General features: G+C 40.0%; 2 protein-coding genes and 1 long non-coding RNA gene across 3 annotated transcripts in view; 1 reads left to right on the plus strand and 2 right to left on the minus strand.

The window, feature by feature from the left end:
* Positions 1 to 13852, minus strand: rab32a (RAB32a, member RAS oncogene family). Its single transcript, XM_080883647.1, has 3 exons — positions 13456 to 13852; positions 3491 to 3768; positions 1 to 1252 (listed from the first exon to the last, which is right to left on the minus strand). The coding sequence occupies exons 1-3, from the start codon at positions 13667 to 13669 to the stop codon at positions 1103 to 1105; spliced, it is 642 nt and encodes a 213-aa protein (XP_080739773.1). The 5' UTR covers positions 13670 to 13852; the 3' UTR covers positions 1 to 1102.
* Positions 12280 to 24893, plus strand: LOC308397640. Its single transcript, XR_013971823.1, has 4 exons — positions 12280 to 12646; positions 22592 to 22631; positions 24024 to 24183; positions 24291 to 24893. It is a non-coding gene; the product is annotated as an uncharacterized lncRNA (long non-coding RNA).
* Positions 16558 to 25273, minus strand: part of grm1a (glutamate receptor, metabotropic 1a) — a gene marked incomplete at its 5' end in the record, with an annotated part of 35156 nt that continues 26440 nt past the window's right edge. Inside the window, 3 exons of the mRNA XM_080883646.1 lie at positions 16558 to 18223; positions 19729 to 20665; positions 22585 to 22711. Of these exons, the coding sequence (XP_080739772.1) occupies positions 17410 to 18223; positions 19729 to 20665; positions 22585 to 22711 (1878 nt within the window). The 3' untranslated portion in view covers positions 16558 to 17409. The remainder of the gene's footprint in view (positions 18224 to 19728; positions 20666 to 22584; positions 22712 to 25273) is intronic.

Here is a 25273-nt window from a genome sequence, read left to right on the forward strand (position 1 = left end):
CCTGTTCGAATGTTTATTCTAGTTTTGGTCTTGAGTTTTTTTTTTGTTTTTTTGTTTAAGTATTTCTACATGTAAACGTGTTTAAAAAAAAATCCTTTGCATTTCATCTGAACAGTTCAACAGATTGAGCGTAGTCCTTGTAGTCCGTTTCTGCTTTTCACAAATTCCAAAGTTATACAATACATAATCCAACACAATTTAAAAATGCATACTGAAACATACATGAACATACTATCATACCAGTGGAGAGACAATCAAAGAAAGGTTTCCTATTGTCTCATTTAGTATCATCATTAAAGTTTTTATTATTACTCATATTACTGAAATACTTCATTGTCCGGCTGTATACTTCTGTGTAAAGTAAATGCGCGATCCATTGCCTCACTAAAATATGAATCAATTAAGGCACTTTTAGAGAAAATATGGCATTAAGACAACACATTTCTAATAAGATAATACTTAACTAAGATGCCCATTTACTTGCTTTTTTACACGGTACTCTAAAAAAAGAGAAAAGCTACAGACACAAACATGATTTGCTGCTGTAAGATGAAAAATTAAGGGCCATTAAAGTCCACCTGCGTTGGTTCTGAGACACTTTTTTGTTGCTGGGTGACAAAAATAAACAGAAGGAGGCTGAGAGAAAGTACAGCAAAGAAAACACACAGACTTTGAAAGGCTACAGGTTATTTTAGAGCTTGGGTTTCTCAGCCTTTTGCTTAGATTGAACCCTTCTTCAGTGTGATACAGTCTCGAGCCTTCAGAGGCTGTCAGAACAACAAGGGGTGAGTGAGTGAGGCGAGGTTTGCTGGTGGTGGTGAAATGCACCCTAACATGAAGACAGCACCGAAGATCCTGAAAGAGTCGTGTAGATACAAGAAGGGGAACGGTTAAGGCAAATCTAAATAAAATGTATCTGTGTAAAAACTACGGATACAGAGGTCAAATGGGCATCAGTGAAGAGAGAAGTTCCTGGAGCTTTGAAGACACAAAAAAAATAAAACAACCCCAAAAAATATATTCCTCTCCAAGGCTGCAATAGAGAGCAGAAGCCACAGGCTGGATGGGTGCCAAAGGGAGGCTAATGTGAATGGATTGAGTGTTAGCAGCAGCCTGACTTGCTCTCAGCAGCCACAGTCTCCTGGTCCAGTTTGATCCTGTCTCCATTGCTCTCCTCATATGGCAAACCTTTGTCGTTAGCCAAGATGTTCTCTACCAGGAATCGAGCAGCTTCATCCACATTGATGTTGTCCTATAGAAAGGTCAAAGCATATATTAGAGAGGTGATAAAAAAAAAATCATAATTAAAACAAAAAGTCATTTGCAGCACAGTATGTATGGAGACTGGAAATTTCCTCTGCCTTGGCCTGCACTATGGTCCTCAGAGCAGTTTCAGAAGTTCACGAAAGCCCTTTATGTGAACCAGCCTGTTTAGCTGGGTAACAGAAGGCAAAAGTGAGACCAGCAGAGACAGGCTGAAAATCACTGTTTGCCTTTGTCCTTCACACTGTGGCCCAAAAGCTGTCATAGCATGGGTTGAAGAGGTAATGAATATTTATGGATTTTGCTCAGACTCTACAGTAGCAAAGATGTTTTCAAAAAAGGCAAACAGAAATAAAATAAAGATTTAAAATATAATGAAATAAACTGGTTTGTAGTATTCACTCTATTAAAGACTACTGAGCTAAAAACAGTACTTACTGGTATGCTAGCTCAATCAAGCCAGTCTTAAAGTAATTTCTTTTAATAAATTGTAATGGCATGTGGTTGTTGACGACATTATAACTCATAGTTCACCGTGACATTGCATTTTCCCCTTGTACTGTATTAGGGAAAATATGCTCTTCGTCATTTAAATCAGCATGAAAGTTTGGCACTTATTAACAGAATCCCAGTCGCAGGTTGTTGTGGGTTGAGTTTAGTGCAAGTGTGACAGGCACACAAAACATTAATCCACAGAAAGGAACTGGCTCTGCACTCATCACACGCCCACATAGACACGTCACATGACTCGGTACGTAGCACAGCTCCAGGAACAACAGTTATTTAGAATGAGCTAAATGGGAACAGCTGATTCCAGAGTCATCAAAGCATTCCACAACATGGAAACATAATGGATGTTTGTTATTTGAAATGTACATGTGCGTGACTGTAGGCATTTCCCGGTTTATCGGCTTGTCATTTTGAAGTTTCCAAAAAGGAAGAGGCTCACTGAGGGAGAAAAAAAAAGAGGTCTCCCTGGAGTCTTAAAATGTAGAATATTCATGATCACAAAACAAAGTTCTACAACATGTACTAACAACTGAGGCACAGAACTTTTAGCACAACTAAGTTTAGCACTACACTTTATTTCAGATGGAAATATTATACCTATCGGAACATTTTATAAGTTAATTAATTACCTTTTAAAGGCCCTATTTCCAATCCACTCTCAAAGAGTTATAAGATTTTTCTAAACTTTGTAAAGTACGAGCGTATCTGAATTTCCCTTCTTTCTACGTGGATAACAGTCCCTTAAAAGGGCGTAGAGAACAAACAACATTAACATTAATATATCTCCAAGCAGTAGGATGTGGGACCTTTAAATGAAAGTGTGTGGAAGAGAGAGATGAGAATTAGCTTACAAAGCAAGTGCAAGATGGCAGCAATCTCAAGATAGTAATAGCAAACCAGTGACATCATGACGCAAGTTGAAAAGAAACACTACAAAACATTATCATTCAAACCTTTATCCCTCTAATCCTTGCAGCTCTGGGCTGTAACATCCATCACTGTCATGTGATACCTTATCACACCAGCTGTCCAACAAATTTTTTTTACCAGATATTGTGCATGCATGCATGCATGCCAAAGACAGCTGGATTGATGCTTGTCTTTTTAAAAAGAAATTTCATTGTTCCAATGTATTTGGTAATTTAATTTAAGTCATTAAACAGATTGCAGCCCTTTAATCTAATGCAAATTACTTACAAGCCTCCATATGTAACACTGAATTCTGAATCAAAAATGCTAACATGAACAACTGCTGAATCGGCTTCTGACTAAAAAAAAAAACAAGAACGTGTAACAATTTCACAATAACTACAGTCAACCTAACGTGATTACGCCACACAGAAGATGTCTCACTTCTCTTTGGATCAACTTTTGAGGATTTCCTGTCTTTAAAAATCTGTTCAGTAAAAGAATAAGTATCTCCTTTTATTCTGACTTTGCTACATGAGCACTGAGCACAAAGCTGTTATTGAACACAAGTCACATTCACGTGTAAAACGTGATTTGAATCCAGCACTAATCATGTTTAACAATGACTCTGCTGACTTTAAAGGAAATATTTCAGCCTGCCTTAACTTTTCATTTCATGCTGCTGTAGGATGTTTTAAAGTGCAGAATAAATATGAGAGGACACAAGTTTAAAAAGAAGAGCGTCACCCAGCTCTAAAGAGGAATGCATATAAAATTAAACGGCTTTTGTCCACTGGCACTTTCTCACCTTAGCCGAGGTTTCAAACCAGCCCAGAAAGCCAGTTTCTTTGCAGAAATTGTCCATTAGAGCTGTGCTGTTGGAGTTCTCTTTCTTCTGGTCACATTTATTGGCGAGCAGCACTGAGGGGATGGGGTTGCCGTTAGCCAGCTTCACCTTACTGTCTAGGTCATGCTTCCACTTAGACACGGCGTCAAATGTGGAGCCCCTTGTTACATCGAACACCACAAATGCCCCCACGGCTTCTTTGTAGTACACCCGCGTCATGTTCCCAAATCGCTCTTGACCTGAGGGGTGGGAAAAGGATGCAGCGGTAAATGCACAGTTTTTACAAAACAGCTAAAAGCAACTAAAAGATAAATAATATGATTTGGAGTTTGTGAGAGAGGAAAAAAATAAAATAAAAAATCATGGACCCTGCAAAGACGTGATAATTCACCTGAAATGAACAGAACAGTATCTGAAGAAATAAATATTTAGTACTCGGACTTGTCATTTCTTACTCCAATTTGTAACAACTTGGTGAGAAATGAAATAATTTCGCCTCTAAATGTGGCCAAAAATGACGAGGATAGAGATGGTTACTATTTGACCTATTTTTCTCATTTGCCACGGGCTTAATCCACACACACTATGAATGACGGGAGTAATCTGCCACTATAATAAGCCTACTCTCTGAAGTTATTCTCTAAGAAAATCTGAGGTGATATTTCACCAAGCCAAAGCAAGGGAAATTATCAGCAGTATAAGGTGTGTCACTTTCAATCTGAATCACTTTAAGGCAGTTTTTCACCCCAGTTCATTAAGAGTTTTACAACCAGTGAAGACCAATTGCTTCCTTTGGTTTTGTTACATATGGATCCTTAAATCAACCAACTATTAAGAATACAGATTTTATACTCAGTGCAGTAAATGCTTTTTGAATGCCAAAACATCATGGAAATGCTTACAGTTTCATAGAATAACTGAAACCTCAGTACTTGAGTACTTCCATTTTCTTATTTGCACTTTTAAAATGAAACTTTAAAGAGGAAATACTCCCTGGGGGTAAGTAAATAATACTAAGAACTGAATTACATGCTTTAACCTTCCTGTGTTATTTCACTTTAGTTCATGTGTGCAGGGAGTTCAGCACATGCAATGCACTTGTACACTCTAAAATGTGTTTAAACCACATCTCCAAAGGTGTACAAAGGAAAAGGCTTTTTCCAGGGAACATGCAAGTGTTACACATCCATAGTGTGCAGATTTATCAGGCAGCTGAAATACCAAAACTGTCTTAGGAACTACATAACCTTAGGTCTTAATTACTTTCCCAAAATGTCTCTGTAAGAATTAAGGGGTTGCCGCATCATTAATGGTTCATCTTTATGGTCTTTGATGGGAAGTCAAGCAGTTGATACTTTGATGCAAGTGATGGATGAAGGGCACCCTTTTTTTTTTTTTTAAATACTGCAAGCTTGTAAGCAAAGCAACATCCAGAAGGTAGCAGTAGCAACAGCTTTGGAACTTGTGATACTTCATATCTCTGGACAGTCCCGATAGGCCAGGAATATACCGATTGCAGTGAACTGTATCAGGTGCTGGGTTGTTAGTAGGCTCAGACAATTGTTGGCAACAATAAAAGAAATGAAAGTAGGACACAGCTCTATTTGAATTGTTTATGCATGGAAGCCACTGATGTTTCAGCAGGCAAGTATCCTTGTTCAGCAGAGCAATAGAGCAGAGATGAGTTAAATACCAGCATCACTACATCACATTCAAAATAAAACTTACTCTGTCAATTTATATATGCATATATTTGACTTATTAGGTTACTTGATTACACTTTTTTATAATGTTACAAGGCTTTAGCTCGCACTCATTAAATGGGCCAGTCTAAATATTTCAGTGCAGTGTGTCAGTACTGCGCCAACCTAAAACCACTAGTAGCTAGTAGGACTGAGCACAAGCATGAGCTCCTTTTTAGACATACAGCTTTGGAGATTCCTCCACAGATTTAATCTTTTTCCTGTCAAGAGCCAGTGGTTTAAATTTACCAGATATAACAAAAGCACTTTAACGTCAAAACTTAGATAAGGATGTTTGCTTTTCTACTTTTTAAATCATATCCATCTTATCTCTATGGGAACAGTTTCTCGGACATATGCTCTCTTGCATATGGTTCCTAGTTGTAAGGCAACATCAGCTCCTCTAAGAGGTCCTGGCTCTTAAATGCCCTTGCATGTAAGAAAAACATGGGTCTTTAAATTTTCTAATGGGGACAAATTTACAACAGCATCCAGTTTGAACTTGCCTTTGTAATCACATGATTAAGACTGCTGCTGGTGCTGCTGAGGACATTTTAGTCCATATGCTATGCTTAACTAACTATTCAAATATTGGGTCACCCCCAGAGGTATAGTTACTTAGCATATTACCACAAATGAAGCCTTTAAAGCACCTGCTCGTTTATCATATTTAGATCGAGTGTCTGCAATTACAGCAGGCCACGATAAGCTTGAGATAACATGTGATGGATTTAGCACATATTTATGCTACACTGCTCCAGGGAAAGTTCCAAGTATTCAGCGTGTTAGATAATTTGCAGTCTTTACTATTATTGAGTCACAAACAAATAATGAAGCAAAAATGAGATTGAGGAAGTGCGAGCAAAGCTTTACCCAGCGCACTTTCACTTTACTGTACTTACCCAGTCACGCAATAAACTGGAGTGGCGTGGCACAGTGCGGGTGTGAGCAAGAGAGTGAATACACTGTGGGGCCCACAGGCCTGACGGTAATTGCTCATAATTGAGAGTCTAATTTTAGCTGATATAACCCCAGGTGAATTCACCAGAGACACGACACAGTGGGATAAAGAGCCGATAGACTGAAATAAGGCTTTCATTTCCAAGCCTTGTAAAGCTCATACATCCAGGATAGCGAAGGCAAGGGCAGAATATAGATGGAAGTACTGTCTTAATAATTTTTAAGGCCTCTTTTCTTTTCATTCATTGCAAGGTATTATAGGACGACATATGATTTTGCCCAAATGGAGTGACAGAACAATGCTGACCACTGATTAGTTTTGATATTTACAAATATTTTCACTTGTATTAGTTGATTTAAAATATAGTAGAGCATGTTTTATTCAGATTAGTAAAAAAAAAAAATTTGGATTAGGGAACAGTATAACAACAGCATATTTAAAATCAATCCAATCTTCTCCAAAAGGTCCAAAAACAGACAAGATCTGGAAAAACAAATCCTGAAAACATTCTTTGTGCCTGCTTGCTGGCGAGAATTGTAACACTGTCCTGAAGAATTTATGTTTTATGATTCTATCTTGAATTTGGGGGGAAAAAACATTGCACAATAAGCAATAAGTTGCTGAACTGTCAAAAACTGGATTAGAAGTTTTTCGGGTATTCGCAAGGTTTCCATATATCACTCACTAACCTTTCAGATACTCCGACTGCTGTGGTTGCTCCACATACCTGGCTGCTATACGATTGTCTAAGGGTTTGTTTGGGGTTTTTTTGTTTGCTTTTCAGGGCATTCCCAAGTTGCTGTGGTTTTTCCCATGTGAGTCACTGACCTTAGGTAACCTTAGGTAGTTTCAGCTGCTCCACGTATTTGATTTGGCAGATTTCTACATCAGATGCCCTTCATGATTCAAGAGGTTTGTGTCTCCTTCCAGGCTCTTTCCCATCTTTTCTTTCCACTTGTCTGGCAAATGTGTAAACCACTACACTGTGGAACCACTAAAAGTCACAAACCTTAAGTTAAATGCAAATCCTGCGATGCCTGGTCTTTGTTGTGTTGCAGTTCTTTTAAATTATTCTGCTTCGCGCGTTTACAGCTTAAAAAAAGTTTTCACTGTATGGATTTTCATAGGAAATAAAATTCTAAATGGATACAGACTACAGATTTTCTATCTGAGATCCATCTATCAAGCTGCTTTACTTTCCTGTAAAAGCAATTTTCAAGGACATTTTACTATTTAAAAAAAAAGAAAGAACAAATTTAATTACATTAAAAGCAGTAACGAGTGTCATATGCTCCTAACCCAATCAGCAGAAAAACATGGGAATGGATTGAGCAAGAATTGCGTATTTACTCAGAGCATGCCACAGAGAAGCATGAGATATCAGGAAAGTACAAAGGTGTGTGCTTCTGCATTAAAAGCACAATATTAGGCAACAGCATCGAAAACTAAAGAAGTGGAAAACTAAATCTACCCAGAGAGAAAACCAACTTTGTTGAATTTCAAGGGCTTTAAACAGGGTTGTTCTAATTCAGTCGACCACACTGATAAACACGGATGCATGACCTCAAGTGCAGTTAGACACTCTGCTTATGAAATCTTCATAAATTTTCAGTTACAGAAGTACTTGATGAAATTGAAATGGTTTAGTTAGATTCACTGTATCATCTCTGTTTGCTGTGTGGGAGAGACTGAAATAAAGCGAAGTCTCATCATTATCCAAAGCCCTAGCAACCCTAGTTTCCTCTTCGTTCGTAGATATTGCTATCCTGTGGGTGGGTTACCATAGAAACTGTCCAAGCCAGACATGGCAGTAACAACAGCAGCAGTCACCGTCTGCTGTTAGGAAGCAACTGGCTGAAAAACTTCCCCGCACACTCCCCCCATCAACACTAAAGTAGCAACATTGGGCCCAGTCACGAAGGTAGTCTTCAGCATGAGTTTCAAAAGAGCGTAACACATGACTGGCACGTTCAAATTCCTCAGAGCAGCATGTGAGACATGACTTACTACAGCTTACTACAGCCTTTACCGCTGAACAGTCTGAACTGAATCCACAGCCTTTTTTCCCTCCTCACTTTGTGCTAAGAGGTTTTTGTGTGCACCTTAATTTAGAAATTTAATTCATAATTACAGTGCTACTGCCGCTGACAGCCCAGTGGGAATCTGTGCAACTTTATAGAACGGGTAGGGAGAGGTTTCTTGGTCTTAACCTCTATTGTTGGTGGTAAGAATACACCAAAAAGTGACCAAAATGTCAGTAACTACTACTACTACTACAACTGCCGATAACAGCCAAAAGAACACAACCACTCTACCATTAAATCAGGTAACTTATGAGGTAATACGGCAACCGGATGACCTTCCTGACACAACGCCAAAGGGGACTGGTTACAAAGAGGGTGCTGTATTAAAAATCTCCTTGTGATTCCTTTGGTTGTTAGCACATTAGCACAGTTCCCTGTAGTTTGAATAAAAGACACTGACTTGCCTGAGTTTAGTCTACGAGTTTTCCTGAAACTTGAAAAAGTGCTGGAAACAGAGAACTTTCACCTTTTAGGTAAAAGTTGTGCCCTACTGCTGCAACCAAATACTTCAAAAGGCTCATTTTATACTTTGAAGGTTAATGGTCTTTGTTTCCGTTTGGGTTGTACGTCACAAATTAAGTCACTTCCACTTGGCAAGTGGTTAGGAAGTCTTTCTCTGATCCCGGAGCACGCACTGTTCCCTATCAACCAGCGATTGCCTGGGTGTCAATGACTGGCCTCTAGGCCCAGGTGACTGAATCCTTAATCAATCTAAGGACTGATGATCTACTTAAGATATACATTTGATGACAAGCATCAGATTTATTCCCGTTATATACAAACAGATAAGTGGCATATTAAAGGACAACCTGGGCAAACAACAACAAATCCAGATGTCCGAAAGCAGAGAGGCAAAGAGTGTGAAAATAAAGGTGAATCACACATTACAGGATTTGCATCTGGACGCCCAATTGGAAACGAAAAGCTTTAGGTGTGAGGCACTGGTCTTCATCATCACCAAATGAGAGAATTGGAAGAATGGTGCTCAGCTTGTCCAAGAGAGTTTAGACTTCAGATGTGTGAATATATGCCGAAAACCACCAAAGCTGTTCTGGCACCTTGAGGTTGTCCAACACCTTACAAAGATACTTACATTTGGTATTTCCTTTCATTTCGCACCGACCGGTACATTGTGTTTTCTGCCTTCGCTTCCATTTCCGTCGATGGCTGCACTGCTTGCCACACTGTGCGCTTGAAAACGTCTCAGTGTCACATTTAGTATGCACTGTCATACTTGGCAAAAGGAGCTAAATTGCTTGGCAGTGATTTGGCTTCATTCGGTCGTTTACGAGTAGAGCACAAACAGCAAGAAGATGAATCTTTCAGACCACTGACAGAAAATTAATCAGCAACTGTTTTGATAGCAAATGAATCAGTTGTGTAAATGTTTGAGAACATTACATATTTTGATCACGGGTATATGTTTTTCTCAATATGCTTAATGTCATACCATTAAGTTTTTAGAGTGTCAAATCAAACACAATGGGCGACTGAAAAAAATCCCTTCTAGTAACGGAAAACTGATTTGTTTTCCCTGTTTTCTTGTTATTTGTAATCGAAATGAGTGACTGTTTCTTCAGATTACTGATAACATAAACATTCGGCATCAAATCATCAAATCGGTTACAGCTCCTCGCCAGCCTTTTTGGCTCTTGTGCAAACAAATAGATAAGAGCCTCTTTGTACAGAACACTTCAGTTTTGGGGTATTTTTGCAAAAGTAATTAAAAATTAGACTTCTCCTTCCTCCTTAGTTTACCTGTGTTGGAAACCTCGTCCTGGGTAGCATCTACTTTTTCAAACCCTGTTAGAAAGCGGCAGCGCTATGAGATAAAGAGAAGTTTATCATTGAGGTATAATAAGTTCAGGTGAAATGAGGGATCCTAATGGGACAAAAAGTTTGGACCGCAATAGGAGTCACTGCACACATCCCATTAATGTGAAACCGTTCATCACTTCTATGTTTGAGCCCAAAAGGTGCAGGCCTTTTCACTCTATGCCATAGCGGTAATCATTGTGTCCACTGGCTTGAGTAAATCCAGGAGAGAGTGGAAAAGGGGTGGGAAACCTGCATGCTTCACACTGACTTCCCCGATGTTGTACAGTCCTCTGATTACTGTTATTCCTCCTAGACTGTAATCACTGGTGAGGTCGGTAAAAGACAAAGAAGCTCTGAAGTTGCTTTCAGTGTTGCCAAGATGATTATTCCTCCTCCTTTTCTGTACATTAAATGGCTTAATGGCCATTCATTAATGGTCTTAATGACTTGGCAACTACACCTCGAGCTTTTAGCCTTTACACCCACGTGTCGTTACTTATTTTATCCTCAAAGTGTCCTCAAGGCAGGCCTTGATGTAGGTGTGAATAACGCAGTTTAATAACAGAGTCGTCCTACCTGGTGAGACCATCCAGATCCACACACCTTCCCTAATCTATACTAGCATGTTCCCCTGTCTTAATTAATGATATCAGCCTATCAAAGTGTGTGTGTGTGTGTGTGTGTGTGTGTGTGTGTGTGTGTGTGTGTGTGTGTGTGTGTGTGTGTGTGTGTGTGTGTGTGTGTGTGTGTGTGTCAGGCTTTTATTTACCCTCGCAGATCCTCTAATCAAGTGCTGTCGGTCTGTGACAGGCAGACAGCACTTCCTGGCGCTCAGTCACAGATGCTCCTGCACACTGAGCTTGTGCTGCCAGGGCCAAAGTGATGGTGGGGAACTTGAGCCCGCACTGCCACTCACTCTGTGACAGACATGCAAGTTGTTGTGATGACTCCCCCCCCGACACCCAAATGTTCGCCCCCTTTCTGTCACTGCTGTAAGCGGTGGAATAAATAAAAGAAAAACAGCAGTCTTCTAACCATCTGTCCTGATCTGTCTCAGCATATGAGCTTTGTTTGATTGAGGGAGAGGAAGGACCTGCTCAACCCCGCCAAAAAGTAAGAATAGAACATATCTAGAGGCAGGGATTGTTTTTGTTGGGTTTTTTTTAAATCATGAAAAATTTATATAATAGCCAGACAGACATTTTTAAAACCCTTGAAACCCTGTTTGGTCTCTAAAATTATGATTGTAGTTTTGTCTTATTGTTCACTATAACTTGACTAATCCAACAATGTGATACTAATCCAGCACTTAAGATCACCAAAGCGGTACGACAGGCTGTGAACCAAGAACCAAGATGAGGAACAAACACAGTGACCAAAAATTCCTTTGAGGTATAGGTTATAGAAGTCCTGTTTTTCACTTCTTTAAACATCTGTAATCAAACCACAATGGCTTTAACCCATTGCATCTAACTTCAGACTGACAACAACAGTAAAAACACAGTTAGATCAGAAGCCAACAACCTTTTTTATCCAAGACTATCAGAATAGTAGTAGAAAGACTTACGCCCAGAATTTGTCCCACTTCAAACCTCCTGGCATATAGACTTTTCTCATTGAAAATTCTCTGCTTTACCCACAGCACATGGAATTTTTGTCTCTTTAGGCTACTTTATAGAGCTCACCTTATTCTAGTCTTTAAAAGCTCTGTTATTAGCCTTAAGAAAACAACAACTTTGAAACGGCATTTTAGCAACAAGACTGTCAGAAATGCCAAAAGCTGCAATCTTATCTAACTTAAAAATGTCAGGAACACAATTTGCCACTTTGATGGATACTGAAATTATTTCTCAGGCAGCAGCGGCTCAGGCTGTTAAGTACTTGTTTGCTTTTTTAAACCTTTCTGGTGATGATTTGGGCTTAAAATTTAATAAAACCTAATTTTGTCGCATTCTTTGGACAGTTTTTTAATCAAGTATTTATTTTTCCCAATAAATAGTCAATTCATTTGAATAAAGAAAAGAAAACACACAAAATAACTGCAGTCCTATTCACCTTGCCATTTTTGAAAAGCATAATATATGTTTCACTACTGATACAAAAAAAGAGACAAATTATTATTTTTCCGTTTTGTAAACTGCCTCAGTTTATACTTTGCCTTTTATAAATACTGTAAAATTTCTAAAATATGCCCTAAAATTTGACAGTTCCACAACGATTTCCACGAGGTCACACTCCTAATGGCCCTTAAGTCACATGATCTCATTATGTTCAACACAAAGATAACCATCACAAATTAGAGCTGGGAGTTGCAACGCAGTCAGCACAGTTCTGAATTTCAAAAGCCCCAGTGTCAGATGGATTTTTGGCACTGGGATCAAACATGAAAAGATAGAGGCTAATGGGACAGTGCAGAGACCCCTCACCCACGTCACATCACACCCTCATTCCCTCTGACTGAAGAGCAGCGTAGACCGTGTCTGGCAGCCTGGCTCCTGCTTGCGTTTTGAAGGTCGGTCTTTTTTGCTCACTTCTCATCTTTGCTCACTTCCTCTCTCTCACCTGTCCTCTCAAGCGCGTCATTCTCAGACTCTTTTGTTTACAGTGTGATATTTCTGGGCCTGGAGATGACAAACACTGGGAGTCTGAGCAGTGCCGCCTGCATGCAGGAAACTTGTATTTACACTGCTCTGATTCCTCTCAGCTTGCTTACTCAAGCTGCTGGAATGCACAGGTTGGCCTGTGTGCCAAGTTACTTAAGTTTACTGAAATCTTCTCGGAAACAGAGCCAGGCCGTTTGAATCACAGGACGGTAACAGTGATAGGATATCGTGACCAGTTTAACAAAAGACACTTGTAAGCCGTGGTGAGAATTACACCACAATATGACGGCGAGTTTAGCGAGGCGGGGCTTAGTCGATAATAACAACGTGACCTACATTCCACTGACAATTATGAGCTGCTGTGATCATAAAGTGGGCAAGAGAACAGCAGACGTGATCAACTGGTCTTTTGTACTGGAAATTCCCCCCGTGCGCCGTTGAATTCGTGGCCATCTGCGGGTTTAAAAATTTACTCTTTGCAAAATAGATAAATAAAATCTGCCTTTCTGGTTGATTATTATTATCATCATCATCATCATCTTAAATCATTTTTCTGATAAAACATATCTCTGAAGTCTCGATGTGGCGTGCTCAAGTGAAACTTCCCCAATGTGACACGTGACGCACGGAAAAGTTAGATTTGGTATCTCGTGGCTCCAAAATCACCGGATCCATTATTGAAACGTAATTATAATGACGTCAGCGAGCGTGTCCTTACCTGCGATGTCCCACAGCTGTAACCTGACCAGCGTTTTGCTGTCCCAGTTGATAACTTTGAGTGCAAAGTCGACCCCGATCGTCGCCCTGTAGTGTTGCGAGAAAAGTTGGTGAACGTAGCGTTTGATGATGCTGGTCTTGCCCACACCTAGTTCTCCGATCACCAGCACTTTAAACAAGTACTCCTTGCACTCGGACACCGAGCCCCCGGCCATGCTGAGACTGACAGCTGTTCTCAAACTCAGGCAACCTCTGCTTTCTCGCTCATATAGATGTCCTGCGAGGAGCGACGGAGGACTAGGCCGGTGTTACAGCTGAAGACCAGATGCGATAGAAAGTACTCGAGTTTCCCCCCAACTTTCTAATTCTCCTTTTTACTCCTCCTCCCCCTCCTCCTCCTGACGCTCAACAACCACCTGATAAGTCACAGGACTCAGGCGGAAATGCAAATCTTGATACAGTATGCTTCTCCCTCTAGTGCGAGTACATAAAGCTTTTCATGCGGAAATCATGGTTTCTGGTTTCGTATTCGAAAAAAAAAAAAATAAAAAAAATATTTTGCGTGCTAAATTCAGGAAATTGCCGGGGCGGGGGTCATTTTAGCACATCTAAGTGAAAGAACAAAACAAACAGTGAAAAAAAATCCTCAGGAATCCTCAGTGGAACCAAACCTCTAATTTGAAAAACATGGCTCTCTAGTAAAGGTGCTCTGCACATCCCATACTATCTCAGTTGAGCCAAAAATAATAAAACCATTGCACAATAGCTCAAAAAACACCTCAAAATTCTTGTTTTCTTGTGATGTAAAGAAGTTCAAGGATATTCCATTTCAAATCAAGTTAATAGACATAGAAATCTTTAAAAAAAAAAAAAAAAAAGATCTCGGTTTTTCCACTTTAACTACATGGAAAAAACGTACAGTTTACACCTACAGGAGATACTAGGTTGTAGAAACCCATACTATGAAGCTCCCAGTGCACAGGTTTGTGCTGATGTTAATGCCAGAGGAGCAAGCATGATCCCAGGTTTTTTAAATGCGGTGGTACAGGTCAGGAAATTGTGTTGGATAAATGTTTTGCATGTAGGATTTTTACACAAGTGAAAGTTATCATCCTATTCAAGCAACTTAATAGTGCACTCATTTCATAATCAAAATATATTTTGGAAAAAAAACAACCCTAAAGTAAGGGTACACATTATATAGAATCGGATTAGAATTTCTGAATGTGTTTAGCCCAAACAACTACAATAACTATATATTACAATTACTGGTCCATTGATGTATGTTCCAGCTGTTGATGTATTTAATTTCTTCCATATTTTTTGTTTGCTTGACCTATAGCACAGGTGTCAAACTCCAGGCCTCGAGGGCCGGTGTCCTGCAGGTTTTAGATGTGTCCTTGATCCATCACAGCTGATTAAATGGCTAAAATGACCTCCTCAATATGTCTTGAAGTTCTCCAGAGGCCTGGGAATGAACTAATCATTTGATTCAGGTGTGTAGACCCAGGGTGAGATCTAAAACCTGCAGGCCTGGAGTTTGACACCCCTGACCTATAGGTTTAATAATAGAAATTATCTTCAAAAAATAAAAAAACTAAAGATATAACATTTGCATCTAAAATATAGTGGCATATAAGCAGGAAAAAGGATAACACAGAAATACGTACATTAAGTACAAGTATATTAAACCTGAAGTTCAGTAAAGTATTCAAGAAAATATCAATGGGGGTATGGTGCCACCCCATGACCCCCGTCTAGACATGCCCCTGGCATCTAGGTAGAATGAAATTTAACAGACTTGTTGCATTGATAGCATTCTATTACAGTACCAAAGTCAAACAAGGGAGCTCTTTAGAATGACAAGTGTTTGTAAAAGCAGACTGCATGGCTAATATATCATGCAACTTACTATATAATATAACTTATGACACACTGGCTCAAACATATTATTTGTGTGATATGAAAGGGCAGTCAATAAGAGGCTTGTAAAAGTGATGACAATTGAAATCTTTGGCCAATTTGAATAATTATTTTCTTCATGCAATTATTAACATCTTACAACACAGTGCATTATGCGGTGCAATTATGAGGTCCAAAATGCATGCCCTCTTTCCCTACAGTGTTCACATTTTGCAGGCCGGCCAGATTGGAACATTTTAAAGAATCATTTGGGGGGTGTCAGGATATATGTTTGACTCACTAATATAACTTTAGTTTTAGTTTGTTTGGTTTTTTCAGCTAATATAGGCAGTAATCAGTCTTTTTAATATAAGTTTTGTTTTTATTTTACAGCATCTTTCATGTTCAGCTCACCCAAAACATAAAGGCCTATTTCGTTCTAGATTTGACAGTGTTTTTCAGGTGGCACCTGATATATTTTACACTGGTTAAGATCATTTAACAACTTACACTATAATAGACTAAAAACATTTGGAAATACAATACAATTGCACTACGTACTGTGTAGTCTCGTACTTTGAAATTATTTGCATTCTTATAGATAAAAGAACTAAGAAACTTAACCTCAATTAAATTACTTAACTTTATAATGCAAGATTTAAACAAAATTGAAACATGTATCATCTCGTTACAAGAAGCAATCAATCATTGGTTACTTTTACAACCAAATGTGTTCAAGAGGATACAACTGGCTCAACTTAAAATTTACCCCAAAAAAACAAACACACTGCTTTTTGACGAGTATCCGAGGACAGTTGCAAAATGTATAAACTTTGTTTTTCTGTCGACATTCTAAATATAGAAACATTTATTAGTATTACAAACATACCACCTGCGTGAAAAACAAGAGATGGCTTAACAGTATTACAAACTTTGATAACTTGTACAACTTACTGTGTTTTTCCATTACAATGACACAGCAAACTCAGAAAATGTGGGAAATATCCACACAGCATGGAAAGCAAAATCTTTTTCTGTTGTCATTTCCCACGCGCGTAAAAATTCTCAGGGTTATGGTTTTAGTGTAAACGAAATAAACAGCATTGCCATCATCTACAATCACCCTATTTACCTGTTTACCAGCTACGTCATAAAAATAAATAAATAAATAAAACAGAAAGCGGGGGCTGTAGGCTGATAACAACTTTGCTTGGCACATTGTAACCATAGTCACATATCATACAGCGCGAGTCTTCAGCAGGATCTGAGTTCGTTGATACTACTTTTGTGATGAGCACACCTTGCGGCACATAAATGTAATACTCAAACAACATACTTCACTTTTCTTGTTAATTTGTAATATATAAACTGCAATGAGGTTTGATTAGAGAAAGAGTGCAGTTACTTAATGAATACTCAATGAAAAGTTGATTTTCTTGAATGAAGCTTTGACTGCTATACACATGAACAGACCTGTGCATGTGCTGCAGCAGAAGAGCAGAGCTAATCAAAACTGGCATGAAATGCACTTAAGCTATTGCAGTCTTTAGAGAAAGTTTGGTCTGTGATGTGTAAGCGCGCTGCGCAAACACTACTGTGTTTCTCTTGCCGTGTTTTCTTTTTTGCAGACTCTACAATTGCACTGTCTCTATTAAAACAAAAAAACAAAAAAAAACACAGCTACATCTTCTATTATGACTCTCCGTGTTACTTCATTCATTAAAAAATTTGGCGTGAGAGCTGACTAGTTTTGGCACGCGTCCCAGTTTTACATTTTTCAGGAAGGCTTTGTGCACTCACGGCCCCTCAGAAACGTAAGCACTCGTAGATAATTTGTGGTCTACCTGTATTTTCGATTAACCACTTACTGATAACAGCAGAGTAATAAATACAGTTAAGCAAGCAAATGTCAGAGCAAATAAACAAATGTTAAAAACTCGAAATGTTAAATCATATCGTTGCACGTGTTGTGTGTCGGTGTGTGTCGGTGTAATGCACTCTGTGTGATGCTCAAGTCTGCTGACAGCCGCTGTGCCAGCGTTGGTTTTTGCTCTCACAGTGTTGAGGAGCTGTGTGCGTAGTCTCGGAGGATGTCGGCGGTGTAGACCGAGGGGCTACCGAGCATCGAATCGATGATGGGGGAGCCGGTGACAGAGTCCCCTGAATACACAGAGTCTCTGAAAGGGGAGGGGGGAGACAGAGCTAGGGAATCCTCCAGTGTTGCCTTGTTTTGAATTAAATCCTCACCTTCCCCATCCTCCCTCTCCCCTTCCTCCTTGGCGTCATAAATGTAGCCGTGTAAGAGGTCCAGTTCCTCATCCTCAAGCCCCTCTTCTGCAAATGCCCCGTGTTGTGGAGCTGAAGGAAGGTGAGAGGGTGTCAAGCTCAAAGGCTCGTTGGCAGGCATTGCCTCCTTGGCAGTGCGGTCATTCAGTGCAGGTGCATGGGAGCTGTGCGTGTCCACCACATCCCTGTGCAAGCGATCTGTGGTGTGGCCTGTCAAGTGGGAGGGCAAAAGAGAAGCCGGCTCATCCAAATCCGACTCCCGCCCTCGCAGCCGATCAGTGCTAGTTGGAGTCCAAAGGGGGCGCTGCGCGTCGCCCTCGTCGTCTTCCTCCGTCAGGTTGTACAGAGGTTTAGTGCCAGGTGGTTCTGGGGGGGGATCTTGGGAGGCGGTGCCAGTGTTGCAGGTGGAGGGCTCACAGCTGTGGGGGTCGGGGGTGTTAGTTAGGGGCCTGATGACCGCCGTCTGATTCAAGCCGGCTTCCTGTTTCCTCACATGCACAGACAGTCTGTGCCACACATTCCCCCCCCTCGGAGGGTGTCTTGGACCTGATTCAGACCATGACACAGACTTGCCATTAGAACTATGAACGAGATAAAAACCCAAGTTACTATCACAGGAAACCAGGAGGTGAAGGCAGAAAAACAACATCAACATAGCAGCAACGTAAGACAACAGAGCAGCAGCATTTCAACATTTCATTGCATGTTAAAATACTTTTGAAGTACGTGACTTGACATTAAGAGCTTGGCTAAAGTGTTCACTCATGAGCTCTAAAGAGCGTCACATTTATCAGCCTCACAAACAGTGATTCATAATGTGCTGCAGACAGCATTATGATCATACATTTTTGTCAGACATTGAAATAACAGATTTAAGAGCCATCCATCTCATTTATTTTTGTCTTCTTCCTGACTGTCTAATTTTATTGTTAAAGAGGGGTGCATGCATTTGCAAAGTATTTCGGGTTTTGCCCGGACTGGCCTGATGACGACACAGTGTTTAGCGGAGAATGAGCTAGGACTGGCTCTAATGTGATTAGTCGGGGAGGTGGTGAGGGGAGGGTGTTCATGCTGAGAAAAGTTAAATGTGAGGTTAATTCAGGATAAACCGAAAGCAGCAGGGTGGCAGATCACCCTCTTGGAGGGCTGCATAGTCAAAAATATTTTTGCCACTGCCAGCTCAGGAGTGCCAGGATCACACTATCAAATGATGTCTTTAAATGAGATCTAGAATCCAGGCAGGTTGGCAACAAATGATCCAAAAGATGAGAACCAATCAATAAAAAAACAATTACTTTCAGCACATCTTTTTGACCTAAAGATTTTTTTAGTGTCATAGTGTATTGGGGAAAAAGCTTGTAGAAAAAATTGATTTCAGCTTTAACACTTTTCAGCTGTCTTGTTGCTGTGATTATCTGAATGGTGGATACTTTAATTATTCCCCAGACTGTATTATAAAATAGACAAACTGGCAGTGCAGCTCTCCAAGAAAGAGGTTGAATGACTCCAAAACATTTGCCAGCCTTGACACTTGACAGTGCGCTCCTCAGTATAGAAGGTTGAAGGGTTAGAAGATTAGATAGGCTGCATAGCAAGGGTAAGAGACAACACTTAAACATATTGGGATCACTCTCCTTCTCTGCCCCGCTCCTTACTTTAGTCACTTGTCCATGTGCCACTGCTGTGGATCTCAAAAAAGTTATATGCAAGTCTTACATCTAGAATCGCCACATGAAATCTCTACTTTCATTATCCCTGACACGTTTGAATGGCCTTTCAGCTTTAAATCAATAACAGCAAACGTCCCATCTTGACTTTCCTATTAAATTTCGCTGATGATATTTCATTCTCAGGGGGAGGGGGATGTGCCTAAAAACCAGTTTTTACTACATAAATACAAACACTCATTGGGGTACTGGAAAGATGAAAACAGACCACTGACATGCAAACACATCATAAAAAAGTGATAGCTTGATATGATTTTTTTTTTCCAATTTGAGAGTTTAGTCACCTTTTTGGTCTCTAACCAGTGACCCCAGAAATGAAATCCAAACAGAAAGATGAAAAAGCACAAAAGGTTACTCACTTGGCATTGCCTGTTACAGTCTTCTTCCGGCGGAACATATTCAGGAAGCTGTTGCTTGTTGATTGAGCCGCAGACTTCCCATCTCCGACGTGCATTCGCACCACGTCAGATGTGGTGAAGGCGCTTCGGACGTTCCTCTCTGGTTTGGCGATGATTATGTACATCTTGGGTGTGAACATGCAGCCCAGTGCCACTGTTACACTCAGGCTGACGGAGAAGGATGTGGTTATGATCTTGTAATTAGAGCCAAAGTAGATTGGCACGAAGGCCAACCAGATGATGCAGGTAGTGTACATGGTAAAGGCAATGTATTTAGCCTCATTAAAATTGGCGGGCACGTTCCGCGTCTTGAAGGCATAGTATGTGCAGCTCATGATTAGGAGGCCATTGTAGCCCAGCGGCGCTACCATGCCTACGTTGCTGGTGTTACAGATGAGGTAGACCTCACGTATGCTGGGGTATGACTTGATGGGCTCGGGGGGCTCTAGAATGATGAGTGTAATCTCCAGAGTTAGCTGCACACTAATAAGCATAAAGGCAATGATCACTTGGGCCCAGGCGCTCATGAAACGGGGTTTCCTGGTGCAGATCTTTTTCTTGCTGCCAGCCAGAATGCGTGCAATGCGGTTAGTTTTGGTCACCAGGGCAGAGTAGCACATGGCAGATGAAAGGCCCACTAGGAGCCGCTGCAAATAGCAGGAGGCCACTGTGGGACGGGCGATTAATGTGAATGGACAGATGTAGCCTAGGAAAATGCCTGCCAAGATGATGTAACAGAGTTCTCTGCTGGAGGATTTAACCACAGGTGTATCACGGTACTGGATGAACACAAAGGTAACAAAGGAGGTGATCAGGATGCCCACGCAGGAGAAAACCACAGCAACTATAGATTCCACATCTGCCCAGTCAAGATACTTCAACGGCAGGGGCTGGCAACCTGGAAACAGTAGAGGAAACAGTGTTCGGTCAATTTTTTAATTCATCCTGCGGTTAGTTTTACTGAATGAAAGGTGCATTAAAAGATGGTGGGAAGCAGTTAGTCAAGGAGAATGAAAGAGTGGGCAAAGCAAATCAGAGTGTTGGCAATGGCCTGATTTTAGTGCCTTCCACATGCACATATTATTGTGTATATATATATATATATGTATATATATATATATACATATATATATACTGCAGTATTTTAATTGTTGCATTCGGTCTTTTTGGGTAACAGTTAATGGTTGTACACTGAAAATAGACTTCACTGGTAAGGCAATTTTTTAAATACATTTTGGTTTTCGGAATTTTATTTTAACACTTACAGTATTAAACTACACTCAGTGAATAATTTGACATGATGACATCATTTTCTATATGATAATAAAAATGAACTTTCAGCAGCATCAGAAAAGTTTAATAACCTTGATATATGTTAAATACTTCTTATGGTAAGTCTTTGTGTTATGTTCAAGGTATAAAGAGAACGAAAAATCTGTGTTGGAAATAATGTTGTATAACCTCAGAGCCAAAGCCTCACACAGCAATAACAACACGCTGGAAAAAAAGGTTTGAAATTTTTAGATTCTGGATTTCTTAGACTGTCCTAAATGTATTTGACAATATTTAAATGCTGATGACCATATTAATAGATGTGTTTTTTCTTATTTATGTAGTTCCTTGTACACCTATAGCTGCCCATACATGTGCCCCCAACATTTGCGCTATGGCACTGACAGGAACTCATTTGCATTTTTCATCCTACACACCCCAAAGCTCTATTTCTCTTCTGTCATGATGCCCTGCATACTCATCATCCAACACAGAGAAGAAGTCTGGAGAGCTTAATTGGAGAAAAATGACATCCCTAGACTTCCCCAGCTTAACACTTCATAAATTACATGCTTCTGCTAATAGCATTACAGTGACTTCACGGAGGAACCCAGTTCTGGTCTGCATGCTAAATCCTAATATGCCAAATCATAAGACATATGAAATTTTAAAATAAACAAAATTGTCGTCCTCTGGGGATTCTAATCAGAAAGGTAGTAATGAGCATCTCAAGGTGTAAACCAGCTCTTATAGCATGGTTTCATTTAAATGCAGGGGGAAGTGGGGACAGAGAACTGTTGCTTGTTTTCTTTTGGCCACACACCCAGCTCAGCTTGCAGATGATTTTCCCCTTATGCATGCAAACAGACACGGGTGGCAAAGATGAAATGTATCTGCATTCACTTATCTAACACAATCCTCAAATCGCTTATTTGTGTTTCTAAGCTCTGGGAAGACCTTTGAAATTTACTCTTCTGCTGCATATTTTCAAAAATACACATTCACAATTGTAAACCCTTGTTCAGTGAATAGCATATTACCTCTCTCTATTAGTATTTTTCAAATGTAATGAGACTGAAGGAAACTTTTCTTTCTTGACAGACTGCTGAAATGTATCCTCAAGCCTCTCATGGCAGTAATAGGATTTTACACCTGGGAATTGAGGGCTCCTCTCAACTTTATAAATCGCTGTCAGAACAAGCACCGGGTCACAACAAGAGCAGAGAGGAAGGAAATGAGCAGCAGCATTTTTTTGAGGGAGTGGTGTTAAGGTTTGAGGAAATGAAGAAAGCAAGGGCATAGGACCTGCATGGTGAAAAAGGTGTTGTTACACTGAGGTGCTGTGTGAATAGCCTTACGGTGGGGGAAGATGACTATTGAGAGAACAGGGGAGTCAGCCCCACTAAAAGTACTGTGGTTGAGCTAAGGGTAAACGCATGAAATGGGCAAAATAATAAGTGTGAACCGTTTCAGGGGTAATGGACAAGGAGTGTGGATGAACGATGTAATAAAAACAAACACAGTTTCTGTTTTTGTTTCTCCTACCTGCCAGGTCATCATCCGGCCACCATCCCAGCTCACACGCCTTGCAGGTAAATTCATCCTGGACATATTCGTTATCCTTGCATGTGGTGCAAATCCAGCAGCAGCTCACCTCACCCTTCCTAATCACCTGCACGCAGAGAAACAACACACAGTCAACAACATGCCAAAGAAAGCTCGGTAGCAAGTCACTACACTGAGCCGTGGAAAAAAAGCACATCTCACCTTAAGCAACCTAAATAATTAATCAGCACAGAGGGGATATCAAAATGAGGATTTGTTTGTGCGTTTTTTGAGCCCCAGACAGAGTGTTTAGAAAACAAGGCCGGCTGCTTTTACATTCTGCTCCCAAAGAAGCTGTTACCAGCACTGTGATATGTAAAGCAGGGTGATAAGTGGGGCACGAAACAAAGCAGATAGAGGGGGGAAGCATGAGCAGCTAGGAGAGAGGATGCACCCTCCCTCGAGGCAACTTGGTGCATAGCCAGTCTGAAAACAATTGTCCCCAAATGAAGGAAATGAGGGCATTTATTCAGCCTTTGCTCAAAACCAGTTTTATTGCTTACTGTCCCAAACGGTCCATCTCCTCGCTCAGGTAGAGCGCAAGTCCCGTGAGTTTATGGTGCAAACCTAAACTTTTTATGTGACATCAGAACTTATCCGTGTTTGTCATATTTACATAGACTTCTCTTTTCCTTCATTATCCCTTCTTTAAATCATTTGTAATGGGAGGAGGATTTAAAAATGTAGGACAGTGTAGCATCAGCAGCCTTCTTGCCAGCATGTGATTTAAGCAAATAAAGGATTAAGATTCACTGCAAGAAAAATCAATGACATATTTACTGGGAACAGATGTACAGTAAGGGCACCGGTTCAGCTCTTAAAACATTTCTCTTTTTAATTACAGTAGAGATTAATTGGAAAGTTAGACATTTGTGGTTCCCCCAATGCTTAATCCTAATGATTATATTGATGTCTTTACTTGACCTCCCCCATTTCCATCCGCAACCTTCATGCACATGAACACATATGAAGTAGGTGGAGTGCTGAAGTCCACGCAAAGTTTTTCACACTTTGTCCTAGTATTGATCTGATGAGGCAAATAATTTTTAAGATGGGTTTGTAGGGAGTGCTGATCCCGATGGGACATTGCATGCCCACATGATTAATCCTAATTTGCGATAGAAAAAAAAGATTATCACGGTAGATTACATTCTGCTTGTAAATCTCAAAATTCCATTAAACACAGAGACCTTTCTTTCAAACTCAAACATCACTTCCCCATAACTGTACTGCAGAAACAACAAAGAAAACATACTGCATTTGGAATTTAGAAAATGGCAAATGGTTGTGCCCTTTAAGATCTGCATGCACTTTTTTTTGTTACCAGTATAGCAAGTAGCAAAAGAAATTTAATTACACCTTCCAAATTTAATTACTAGGTCCTGCAATCTGTGAGGCAGCAAAATATTCCATATTATTCATCTCCAAGAGACGGAAGGAGCATAATCAAACCAAGAGAGAGAACTAGAAGTGCATACTAAAATTTGGAAATAGCCAGAAGAAGCAAAAGGGATCATAAAAGAGTAAATATCGACCCAAGTGAGTATGTCCATTTTAAATATTGATATAAAAGCGTTGAGTTAGTGTGGGAAATTACATTAGGTTTCAAATGTGCCTGTATTTACCTTGACAATTTTGTGTTACAGTGGATGACGTACAAGAGGACACGTCAACGTGAAGATTCTGGTATACGGGAGGGCAGAATGCTTTTAATTGCTGTCCATTTGATTTTATATTCACATAATAAGCGGAACAACTCAAAAGTGGAAACATGTGGTAAAGAGGAAACTGCACTACCTACACAAAGAAGGGTATTATCAGCATACAATGATAATCTCTGATTTTCTGATCCAGTGTTTTGAGGAAGAGAAAGAATAGTATTGTTAAAAGGGGTCAACTCTAGTTGATCCCTATACACAGAGAATAACTATTTCCTGTGCTGAACACTTACAATTTGTCTATAAGTGCTTTATCATAATGATGAATTGTATTCTCCAGCCAGCCTGTATCTGTACCAATATTGTCCCAGTCTAACAAGCAGGAATATTCACCCTCTGCCACAAAATGATGTGTGATAGATTAACACGTTTTAATAAAATTGATTTAATCAGTGTGGATCACCTTCATTCGGTGTACCTCTAATAAAGTAGCAAGCAAGTAGACTGACTCGGATTCATTATCAGACAGAGAAGGCAGATTGAGTTCTTGAAGAAAATGCAAACATTTTGAATGCTGCACTGTGTATTACAAGAGTCTATAAAACTAAGAAGTGTTTAAAAAGCAATGATACTGGAGTATTCTTTACAGTTTTTCAGCCTTCAAGCTGATAGAGGACTGTGTCTGGGTCTTTTAAAGCTTTACGTTCTTCCGGCTTTGTGAAATAAGAACACCTTTATGCATCGCAACAAAGAGTTAAGTTATTCTTTCCTGTAAAGCCTCAGAGAATCCGACTTCTTGTTGTGCCTGAAGCTGGATCAAAGTATTTTCCAGCTCAGTTATCCTGCTAAGTCTATTTTTATTAAGGCGAGGTAAAAACAAGATTGAGAAATCCATAGGACAGCCCTTTACGTCATCGCATAAAGCTCTGGTTGTCAACTAAACCTCAGCTAAATTCTATAAAGGCTTCTTA

This window comes from Rhamphochromis sp. 'chilingali' (assembly GCF_963969265.1).
Source record: "Rhamphochromis sp. 'chilingali' genome assembly, chromosome: 5".
Classification (NCBI taxonomy): domain Eukaryota; kingdom Metazoa; phylum Chordata; class Actinopteri; order Cichliformes; family Cichlidae; genus Rhamphochromis; species Rhamphochromis sp. 'chilingali'.

Bases quoted from the DNA above. Each gene is read 5' to 3' on its own strand.
- rab32a (XM_080883647.1), bottom strand. From the start codon at position 13,669: ATGGCCGGGGGCTCGGTGTCCGAGTGCAAGGAGTACTTGTTTAAAGTG. The intron at 3,769-13,455 runs GTAAGGACACGC...CCCACCCCTCAG, and splicing joins ACAGCTGTGGGACATCGCAG to GTCAAGAGCGATTTGGGAAC. The intron at 1,253-3,490 runs GTGAGAAAGTGC...ACCTTTCTATAG, and splicing joins GGTTTGAAACCTCGGCTAAG to GACAACATCAATGTGGATGA.